Source organism: Primulina eburnea, chromosome 2 (assembly GCF_022965805.1).
Source record: "Primulina eburnea isolate SZY01 chromosome 2, ASM2296580v1, whole genome shotgun sequence".
NCBI classification, from domain to species: domain Eukaryota; kingdom Viridiplantae; phylum Streptophyta; class Magnoliopsida; order Lamiales; family Gesneriaceae; genus Primulina; species Primulina eburnea.
Genome location: NC_133102.1, coordinates 47,115,106 through 47,127,232, shown reverse-complemented (window position 1 = coordinate 47,127,232; position 12,127 = coordinate 47,115,106). Strand labels below are relative to the sequence as shown.

The 12,127-nt window shown below is 35.1% G+C and overlaps 1 protein-coding gene across 2 annotated transcripts; it reads left to right on the top strand.

Moving 5' to 3' along the window:
• Positions 1-4,781: 4,781 nt before the first annotated feature.
• LOC140823865 (sulfate transporter 1.3-like) lies at positions 4,782-9,483 on the top strand. Of its 2 annotated transcripts, XM_073185417.1 has the most exons (14): positions 4,782-4,967; positions 5,161-5,248; positions 5,763-6,157; positions 6,259-6,463; positions 6,562-6,736; positions 6,846-6,911; positions 6,997-7,110; positions 7,218-7,334; positions 7,412-7,538; positions 7,817-8,103; positions 8,184-8,374; positions 8,495-8,583; positions 8,848-8,924; positions 9,071-9,483. In XM_073185417.1, the coding sequence occupies exons 3-14, from the start codon at positions 5,785-5,787 to the stop codon at positions 9,206-9,208; spliced, it is 1,959 nt and encodes a 652-aa protein (XP_073041518.1). In that variant the 5' UTR covers positions 4,782-4,967; positions 5,161-5,248; positions 5,763-5,784; the 3' UTR covers positions 9,209-9,483. The 2 variants fall into 2 exon arrangements, with proteins under 2 accessions (XP_073041518.1, XP_073041517.1); XM_073185416.1 differs by lacking the exons at positions 4,782-4,967; positions 5,161-5,248 and adding an exon at positions 5,614-5,657.
• The last annotated feature ends 2,644 nt before the right edge of the window (positions 9,484-12,127 follow it).

Below are 12,127 nucleotides of genomic sequence, written 5' to 3'. Positions count from 1 at the left end.
TAAATTACGAGTTTCGTTTGTGAATTAGTAGTACGCGAACACGAGAACATTTAAAACTAATTTCAGCAATGATTGAGTATTCAAACCATATGGTTTAGTTTACTGTATAAGTTTTGTTCGGTTTCTACTCTCTATACTTTTGACTTTTGGGAACCTGCAATTGAGTCTCGATTATTGAATACTGTCAATTATTGGCATTAAAGAAATCAATTTCTTAGATGCTATCTTTGAAATTATAATTAAAATATCATTTTTCCTTTGTTGACGTAATTTACAATCTGTAACATTGGTTTTTATAAAATTATTAAAAGATTAATTTCCCAACGAATAAAAACTTTTAACTTGAGTCGGGTTAAAGTTCAAATAACATCACTCAAACGAGATCGAGCAGGTCTATATATAGCACTATGCATGCTCTATGCTCTGCCATTATTAGCATTAAAAAAAGGAAGAAAGTTTATATCCACACACTTTTTTCTATGTTGATTAAATTGAGTCAACTCATTTCATAGTCCAACTATTTTATTATTACTAGTAAACATATGCACACATTGTGTGCACATAAATTAAATTTTTATATAAAATACAGATATTTATTTTCCTATAATAATTTTTTATATGAAATATAATGAGATTATAATGATTTTTATTTAATGTTATCAGTTTTTTTAATGCCTAATTGTGCTTTATTTTATTTAAAAAACAATGGTAGTTTGAGTAGGTCTCTTGTGAGACGGGTCAATTCTACCGATATTCACAATAAAAAATAATATTTTTTCATGAATGACCCAAATAAAAGATCTGTCTTACAAAATATGATCCGTGAGACCGTCTCATATAATAATAGCAATATATTAATAATAATAATAATAATAATAAATTATTATTATTAGCTTGTTTTTTTAATTTGTCTCCTTTTCTGTTTACTTTACCTCAAATTTTTCTAGAAACTAATGTAAGGTCCACATTAACACCGTGTCGAGTTGAATTTGAAGAAGGAATCAAGAAACAAAAAAATCAAACTCGATATCATTATTTAATTTATGGGTAGGTTAGATCGATCATATCAAATTGCATTCTCTAATCTAAATAGTGTGTGCAAAATCAATGTTCGATAGCTCCAAATGAATTATCACAATTGCTTTTTGACCAAACTTGGCTTCACTTTTTCATAACGTGTATGCAATTTAAACCAAAGATCTTCGGGGAAAAGAATATACGATATCCGTCGATCATATTCATCTTTGTGTTCACCGCTGAAATAATAGTACTCATATATTAAATATATAATTTTGATATGTTTCATAGGAATGACACCTTAACAATGAACACGATCGATAGATATCATATCAAAATTATATATATAAATCACATATATATATTAAATTATAATGTGATATTTAAAAATAAGTTAGTATTGCGGAGACCCGGACGCTAATCATCTTATTAATCGTGATTAGGACTAATTAATCAACTATAATAAACATGATCTAATTTTTTTTTAAAAAAAAATGCGGAAGGTAATGGAATCAAACTCCTATACATATCAGTATAAACGTATAAATCTGATACAATATACAAGCATACACATCTCAGGTTCAACAACTAATTGTCAAGTTTTTAAACCCTATCTCTAGTCCAAGTCCGTAGTCTCCACTCTACTCGATCTTTCTTCACCTCTGTGACCCTGAACCAATCCCACATGTTGTCATGCACACATACAGACAAGACAACAGCCGGATAACTCCGGTGAGATATAAATATCCCAGTATAAACAATGTATCAATGCAATCATATAAAACATATATAAAAGCATAAACAAACATTAAAACATGTATTCAATCTGACTACATGACCAAATACGAATCTGTATTTAAATCAATGACTTCTTATCTTATCTCTAACCTAGGGATCCCAATCTAATTTAGACTTTGGTATGCTGCATCGAATGTCTACAATAGACGTCGATCTACATCTAAGCTCATCGATACACCGTAAGTCTAGAGCTTTCGCGGTTCTGACAAAGACTCGGCGGTTCTGCCCTAGCTAGGCTGATCTGCCCTAGACTCAAACTCTGACTCTGCTCTAAGTCAATAGATTAACATATAAATCTGATAATCTGCAAATATCAATGCAATAAAATAAAGTATGTGATTTAGGGAAACTCAAGTCAAACCTAACTCGAGTTGTGCAATCCCGAATCAACATTTATTTATATCTTTCGTTCTGTCGCTCTGATACAATCGAAGTCTCGATTCAAAGTCTGTCAATGTTCAATCTGGCAATGACAATATCAATATTCTGTATCAATACATCTCTGTTTTATCAATTTCTGACAGTACAACAGTACCATCTTGCGATATCTGTGATGCCAAATCAGTATCTACTAATTCCAATAATTTACAATCAACCACTGTATAAATCTGATATCAATTCTTGTCAATCTTATTCTGAAAATCATAACAATTCCATATTCAGTCCGTTTCTTAATCTGACTTCGATTCTCCGCTGTTTAATATGTCAAGAACGCAATATATGAATCGTATCTGATTCTGGACATAGCATAATTTCAAATCTTAACAAAACGTGACAAAACTTACGTCCTGTTGTAGCTGTCGTTGCTAGGAATACGGTGTCGAAGTCGGATTAAAAATCAGACGGACGGATCGAAATATAAATGCGTAAGGATTTTCAACACCATTCCAGCAACATTTCTCGATTCTTTTTTTTCATCTGACGGAATTTGAAGGATATACATATATATATATCTCCACTTGCATGACAAAGAAACGTGTCTCATTTTTCTTAACTTCGCGGAACCCTCTGTCCGTGACTTACATTTGTTATCCACTGGCGCTCGAGCGGTAATATTCTACCGCTCGGGCGCCATACTTTCTGTCCGAGCACTTTTCTTGCTGAACACTGGCGCTCGGGCGGTAATTTCCTACCGCTCGGGCGCCAACAGTTCTGTTTACACATTTTACCCTTCATAAGCTTTGGCCAATCTGGTCTCGTAATAGCCCATCTATAATTATATCTATTTAAATTCAGTAATCTCATATTAATAGAATCAAAATCTCAGATTAACAGAATCAAGATCTTGGCCCTTACAAGCATGACCTTATTTTTATTTTGTTATTACTTCGCATATCTAGCAGCTTATTTTTAAATATCACATTATAATTTTTAAACGAAAATGAGTTTATTATAAATACAAAAATAAGTTTCGAACTCAAATCAGATTCTAAATTTAAGATCTTGAAGTCAGACGAACTATTAGCCATAACTAAATGAACGAACATTTTGAAGATATCTAGCTAGTAGGTTAACAATTTCAAAACCTCATAACACTTGAGATTACATTATTTAGGACTTTATGTATTTTAAAGTCAAAATTTATTGAATAAAAAAACATTTCTGTTTCTAATATAATTTTAAATTGATTGATCTGATTTGTCTAAGACTTTTTGCGAAGTTTGAATTTATGTGGTAACATGTCTATGGTTTCAAAGGGTAAACAAGATGTTACCTATACGAACATTCTTTCAAAGTAAATTTTAAAAGTCGAGATTTATCAATATATATAAGATCTATTATTTTTACAATATACTTCACAAGGCTTAGATTTTTATTTGGGTTAAAAAAATTTTAAGTCAGAGTTGACATAATATGGATTTGAATCCTCTACTGTGGTGATGTGCACTTTTTATAATGTGATCATCTCGTTTAATCTGACAATTCTAAAAATTTATCTCATATGATGTGATTCCACAAGATGATCACGTGATCATCTAATGTAAAAAATACACAACATCAAATAATATATTTTCAACACAGTAGAAGATCTTAATCCGGTTAATATTGACAAATGAAGTTTCTGAATTATTAAAAAAATGGAACAAATTTTATACATAAAAAAATAAAGAGGAAAAACCAAACTATCCGAGCGGAGTACCACATGACTTCGCTTTAGACTTCACAATTATCGATAAATCTCCACCTTTAATTACATCGCTAGTAAAAATATTACCGAAATTTCCACTTTTGCATGGCCACAAAACGATATTAATTCTCTGTCTTTGTCTTGTCTCATTTCATTTTGTCTTGTCTTGTCTTGTCTTCAGAAAAAAAGGGGGCAAAATTAAACATTAAATATCTGTACTCTTTCCACCCTTTCACAGAACCCTTTGTTTCTAAATCGTTTCGATTATTTTTATTTAGATATTTTTTGAATAAATAAATTATATAAATAACTAGAAAATTGCTAATAATTTGAGCACACATATTAAATTTTTATATCCATTAAAAAATTCATCTGGAGAAATATCAAGTGCATTACCAAAATTCGATAGAAAATGGTAAAAAATATTTACAAAATCAAAAAATTAATATTTAATGCATTCATACGAATACCATTTATTTCAAAAAAACTTTACTAAAATATCCTTTTGCCGGAAAATTCGATTTTTTTCACAAGTTTCAAAAAAACAGAGAGATATTTTTTCTCTGCAATAATAGATAAAACGTAAAAAGCTTATATAATATTATGTCGTAACTTAATTTTGTGTGATAAATATCTAATTTTATTATATTTATAAAAAATTAAATTTTATAACAAAAATATTTTATTTTATTTTAAATATATATCGGATAGTGACAGAAAATACAAACCATCGAACAAAGCTTGTTCTAAAAAAAAATGCGATTTTTCCGCCTTCTCCGTGGACTTGAAGACTTGCCAGGCGCCACAATAATATCCAACGATTTTAATAAATAATATTTTGGTCTAATTTTTACACTTGAGACGTGTTTCCATTCAACGCCTTCTCCGCTTAAATATCCTGCAAACGTTCTTCTCCGATTCACGTTGGCTTGCGGAAAATAAAGTCGTGGGCTAATCTTCCGGATAATAAATTCAAGAAATCATCCAGCTACGTCCAGATTCATTGAACCTGGACGTGATCTCGGTAATCATATTTTTTCTTTTGAATTTCTCGGAGTTCTCTTGGTTTAATCTGCAAAATGCAGACAGGGCAAGCGATCATTAGTACGTTTCAGAAAACGAAAATGTTTTGTATGGTTTTTTCCCCGGACGGGAACTATTAGAATTACTGCGGCTATTTTTGTCGGAGTTTGTAATTTTTTTTTTCTTTTGCGTAGAATTTTGCTGGTCGGAAGAGAAGGCGTCCATGCATGTTTGCGTAGCTTTACGTTGAGAAGAGAAGTTGGAGAAAGAGTTTTTATAAAGGTGAACTTTTCAGAATTGCACTTTATTTAGCAATTGAAAAGTGAAGAAAGGTGCTTTATTATAATATGATTACGCTAGAAAGAGGTGTGCATTTGTGATTAATTAATTATGCCTTTTTCTGGGTTACAAGTATTCTGACTGGACATAGAAAATCTTTGGGTGCTTCCATCGAATGCGCAGAGCCATTCCAGAACCAGAATTTTACATGACATGGGTGAGAACTAGGATACGATTGGGTGAAGAATTAATGCGCGTGAAAATTTATGATATCCTTAGCAACAGATCAGGGTATGCGTATAGATCACCATTTCTAAGTCAATGATTTTCCGAATAAAAAACTATATATACAACTATGAAAAGGCTGATTGTTTTCAATTTCAATGGCCATTCAAAAAGGAGAAACTCAGAGGTACAGAGCTTATTGCATGATCTTGTCTTTTGTTGTAGTATATGACTGCTGGTTTGATTTCTTGAATGCGGAAGATTTACTCTTCGTCTTTATTTCTGAGTGCAGGTGGTCTCTTTCTTGGGAAACAATGAGTAGCAATCGAGTCGTAGATGGGGTGGATGTTGCTAGTGCGGCTTCTTCACGCGGCCATTCTGATAACTTTCCGTATGTTCACAAGGTGGGGGCACCGCCAAAGCAAGGCCTTCTCAAGGAGTTCACACAAACGTTGAAGGATACGTTTTTCCATGATGAACCGCTTCGCCCTTTCAAGAATCAACCAAAGTCGAAAAAACTATTACTCGGAATACAATCTATTTTCCCCATCCTTGAATGGGGACGTAGCTATAAGATTTCAATGTTTAAAGGTGATCTCATTGCAGGGCTTACCATTGCAAGCCTGTGCATCCCTCAGGACATTGCGTATGCAAAACTTGCTAATCTTGATCCGCAATATGGGCTTTGTAAGTCGCTTTATGGATACCCTTCAAAGGAAAACGCTTTTTTAAGAATGCATGAGAAATATGGTCAGTTGATTGCCTGAAACTTTTGAATGGAATTGCAGATAGCAGTTTCGTTCCGCCCCTGATTTATGCTTTCATGGGTAGCTCGAGAGATATCGCCATCGGACCAGTAGCAGTGGTGTCTCTCTTGCTTGGAACTATGCTTCAGAATGAGATTGATCCCAAAAACAAACGGGAGTATCGGAGTCTTGCATTTACAGCTACATTCTTTGCTGGAGTCACTGAGTTTGTACTCGGGTTCTTCCGGTAAAAGCATAAACAACAGTCATTGGTCAATTTCTTCCATTTGATCTTTTGGACTCACCCTCGAGAAACTAAATTTTGTGTTTCATGTTTTTATCCAGGCTGGGATTCTTGATTGATTTCCTTTCTCATGCTGCCATAGTTGGATTCATGGCTGGGGCAGCCATTACCATCGGGCTCCAGCAGCTCAAAGGCTTGCTTGGTGTAAAGACCTTCACCAAAAAAACAGACATAGTTTCTGTGATGAGATCTGTGTGGAGTAATGTGCATCATGGGGTGAGACTCAATTAGGTTCTTATTTGAAATAACAGTTGTATAATTCAATAGAATAAAGATTAACGTTTATTTACTGTGTTTGAAGCTTACTATTCTCCTTGTTTAACAGTGGAATTGGGAGACTATTGTAATAGGAGTTTCATTCTTGGCATTCCTACTCCTTGCCAAATACATTGTGAGATTGAATCCCTTTAATTAACATTTTTCGCAAACTGCAAGTTCATCATTTTAACATGTTGATCCTTATTTTGTCGAATCAGGGAAAAAAGAAGAAGAAATTGTTTTGGATTTCTGCTATAGCTCCTTTGCTTTCAGTTATCATTTCAACCTTTTTTGTTTACATCACTCGTGCAGACAAGAAAGGCGTTCAAATTGTAAGTATTCAATATATATAGATGTCAAACAAGAACACTTGTTAGTTGTTACAATCGATCATCTTGTTCTGGTAAAATTAACTTTTTTTCTCCATATACATGAATAGGTGCGCCACATTGACCGAGGCATAAATCCTGCTTCTGTGCACGAGATATATTTCTCGGGAAGCTATCTAGGCAAAGGTTTTAAGATTGGTGTGGTTGCAGGGATGATAGCATTAACGGTAAGGAGAAAAGGCATATATAAAATACTCGTTCGAGTATCAAAATTCATAAAGCTAAAAGATTTTACGTCTCACAGGAAGCTGTGGCTATTGGTAGAACATTTGCAGCAATGAAAGACTACCACTTAGATGGAAACAAAGAAATGGTCGCGTTGGGGTCGATGAACATCATTGGCTCGATGACATCGTGCTATGTGGCCACTGGTAGGTCTTTTAGAAACCAATTTTCCCTACTCTTAATTTGAATTAAAATGTTTGAAAATATAAATGAAATAATATATTCAAAAATCATATTTGATAATGTTCAGATTATGATGCATCTTTTGAGCGATCTTATTTTGAAAAAAAAAATTATATGATGTTTATTTGAGCACATTTTTACCATATAAAGAGGTGACATGCTAAATAAACAAGATAGGCCTTCAGTAATGTGTAATTTTACCTCAAGCCTTCGAGTTTTTGATTTTCTGACTTCTTGACAGGTTCCTTCTCACGCTCTGCTGTGAACTTCATGGCTGGATGCAACACTGCTGTGTCGAACATAGTCATGTCTACCGTTGTTTTGTTGACTCTTTTGGTGATCACCCCACTTTTTAAATACACACCCAATGCAATTTTAGCTGCCATTATCATATCAGCTGTGGTGGGCTTGATCGACCTTCAAGCCATGAAAGTTATATGGAAGATCGACAAATTTGATTTTGCGGCTTGTATGGGAGCATTCTTCGGGGTTGTTTTCGTCTCCGTTGAGATTGGTCTTCTGATTGCGGTTAAGACACACAACCTAGCCTCTGTTTCTGTTTCAGTTATATCTGATAGTGGTTTAACTTCTGAGAACGCAACATACAGGTTGCTCTATCATTTGCCAAGATTCTTCTCCAAGTTACGAGGCCTCGAACTGCGGTGCTTGGGAAGATCCCAAGAACTTCGGTTTACCGTAACATTCAACAATATCCGGAAGCCACCAAAATTTCTGGACTTCTGATTGTGAGAGTTGATTCGGCAATCTATTTTTCGAATGCCAATTACATAAGGGAGAGGTATACGCAAGTCCTAGTCTCTTTATTTCGGTCCCATCTTTGATCTTCGTAATTGTACCAATGTAATTCCTCTGGCGTGGGATTTGACGAGTACTAATGAAGACACGCTTATTTTCACAGGATACTGAGATTGCTTACAGATGAAGAGGAGGAACAGCTTAAAGACAGCAGCCATCAAAAAATTCATTATTTAATAATTGAAATGTCACGTAAGGACTTTTTTCGCTTCATAAATTTGGGGGTGTCGGTTTGTTTAAACACAAGAAAACACCTGAAGTTTGAATAGTTTCGACGACAACCTTGACATTATCTGATGCAAAATCGAACATCCATGCAACTAATTAAACTTAAGGCGGTGTGTCATGGGGCCAAAGACGACCGGTGTTGATATAATTAATTCTTGATCAATTTGATTCTCAGCATGTTAATGAATATGCTCTAATAAAATATTTTCCACGTTTTTTCGTTTGCAGCTGTAACTGATATCGACACAAGCGGCATTCATTCCTTGGAAGATCTGCACAAACATCTACAAAAGAAAGATATACAGGTACGATATATACTGTTTCATCAAAACTAACAAGGCACATGCATGAATTCTTGGTCCCATGTCAACTCCACAACACGTTGTGTCAGACAATTGTGCACAACATATGTAACAGTTAGCTCCATTGATTGATTCCCATTTTCATGCAGATTGCTTTAGCAAATCCGGGGCAGGTGGTGCTCGACAAGCTCTATGCGTCTGACTTCCCCAGCTTGATCGGAGAAGACAAAATTTTCCTCACCGTAGTTGATGCTGTCACGACTCTGGCTCCTAAGTTGGAGCCTTGAGTGACTGAGTCGTTTGTTTTCATCCATAGTTTGATTTGCCCCTTAGAGAAAAGTCACGAGAGTCGAAAAACGAAGAAGGGATCTGAGGGAACGGCCGCGGCCTCAGCTCATGTCCGGTTGTGACCTTGGAGAAGCTCTTGAGACTCGTGTGTTTATTTTCTTTTACTTTGCATGAAATATCTTATTTCTGTACATTTTCTTGTATTTCGGTGTCCATATAAGTTTACCATCATAAAGAAGAAATAAATTTGATCCTTACACGGACCTTTTGGCCAACCGATATGCATAAAAAAATAAACTAATTATATTCAGAGTCATTCCACGGTAATGCTGCTGATGACTTATAACACTATTCTCCAGCTCCAAAATTTGGGACAATTTCTCGTCTCGAAACTCAATTGTAATAAATTTCTATAACGAACTCGTGAAAAGAAAAAAATATCTTTTTAAACTTTGTTTATTTCTCAATTATAATAAATCTTTCCAACTCACGAAAAGAGAAAATATCTATTAACACTTTGTTTATTTTTATAGAATTCACAATTAAATTAACTTGTTACGAATTCACGAAAAAAGGTTTCGAATTTAGTTTTCTTTTAAAGCAAAAATTTGTGTGAGACGATTTCATGAGTCGTATTTTGTGAGACAGATATCTTATTTGGGTTATCCATTAAAAAATATTATTTTTTATGCTAAGAATATTATTTTTTATTGTGAATATCGGTAAGGTTGGCCCTTCTCATAGATAAAGATTCGTGAGACTGTCTCACAAGAGACCTCCTCGTCATAAAAATGGTTACTAAAATCTATATTAATTGTTAGATATTCCGGTGACAAAATCGATATCTTGCTTTTAAATTAATATAAAATTTGCATTATATATGAAAGTTTACTAATTAAAATGGTAATACAGTGTAATACTTCTCTCATGCTGATCATCAGTTAATAAAATCCCTATTTTTGATCCACAAAGTCAGCATCTTGAATTTCCATACAATATTTATTATCTTCAAAATTTATAATTTAAATGCATGTCACGTAAGGACTTTTAATTATCACTTCATAAATTTTGGAGAAGCTCTTGCGATTAATGCTTTTTTGCATGTATTCGCGTAGTTGTGTGCCATGTTACCGGACCATAGAAGTGATCAAGCTTGAACCCAATTGTTACGATGATGAATATGTGCGCGATTGAAATTCTTGGGATTCCAATAAAATAATACGTGTATGTACATTTTCTTATACTTTGATGTCAAGATATTGCTTATCTTCTCCAGCTTGTTGATGTAAAACAATTTATGCATCATATAATTGTATCACACATACACATTATAAGCATATATATTTCCACTAAATTTCTTAAGGTTGTGTTTAAATTGCAATTTATCAATCTAAACACAACCTTAAGAAATTTAGCGATGTGGGATTTTGCCTAAGGACCTTCACCCACATCGCTAAACAACAGGAGGGATACTGAACATTTAAATGAGCGTATACCAGTTACGCGTTTTAAAGCCATGAGACCTCTATCCAAAGCGGATAATATCATAAGTGGGCTGGACCGTAACACATTTAGTAGAAGATATATCATGAATTGGTACTCACACCTCGTTCGCAATGGCACAGACTAGGGTAGTTTTCCTACATCAAAATTACCGATAGGGAGCTCAGTCCGAGTGTACGCCGCGCCTGTGGTTGACAGAAAGGAAACAACACTTCTATTTCTACTCGATCAAGAATGTCCCTTATCCCACCTAAATCCGAAAATATTGGGCGGTTCTCCATCTTCTTCTTCTTTTTTGGGATTTACATGTAACCATAATTTCAATTCGGTGAGAGGTCAGAGCTTAAGTTGGACCAAAAGCGTGGTTTAGTGTCCGTTAAGTAATGGCTGAAACATAATTTTTTTTAATAACAATAACGATGTTGTGTGTCACATTTATGTTATTTAAGCTCAAAATTAGTATTTGAAATTTCGAATAATATTTTCAAAGATATTGGGTGACGACCAAAACCGTCAACCACACAAATATCGCATATTAATTTATACTTAGATGACAAGCATACCTGAAATACGTCACAAGTGGTTGCTACACGCGTCGTTCTCTGACTAGATGTGTCACGGCCCAGCCCACTCGTAATATAGTCCGCTTTGGCCCGAGGCCTTAAGGCTTTAAAACACGTCACAAGGGATTGCTACACGCTCATTTAAATGCCCAACATCTCTCCCGTCGTTTAGTGATGTGAGATTTCGCCTAAAGGCCTTCACCCCCCTTTCGTGACTCAGCGTCCTCAATAAGGTTTGCCCCACCATCCCAAACTCACGCGGAGTCGCTCTAATACCAAATGTCACGGCACAGCCCACTTGTGATATTGTTCGCTTTGGCCCAAAGCCTCACGACTTTAAAACATGTCACAAGGTGTTGCTACATGCTCATTTAAATGCCCATCATCTCTCCCGTGGTTTAACGATGTGATTTTGCCTAAGGGCCTTCACCCCTCTTTTCACGACTTAGCGTCCTCGATGAGGTTTTGCCCCACCATCCCAAACTCATGCGGAGTCGCTCTGATATCAAATGTCACTGCCCAGTCCACTTATGATATTGTCCGCTTTGGCCTGAGGCCTCACGGTTTTAAAACGCGTCACAACGTGTAACGTCCACACACACTAGCTCTGATACCAAATGTCACGGCCCAGACCAATTGTGATATTGTTCGCTTTGGCCCGATGCATCACTACTTTAAAACGCGTCACAAGGGGTTGCTACACGCCCATTTAAATGCCCATCATCTCTCCCGTAGTTTAGCGATGTAGGATTTTGCCTAAGGACCTTCACCCACATCGTTAAACCATGGGAGAGATGCTGGACATTTAAATGAGTGTGTAGCAACCCCTTGTGACGCGTTTTAAAGCCAAGA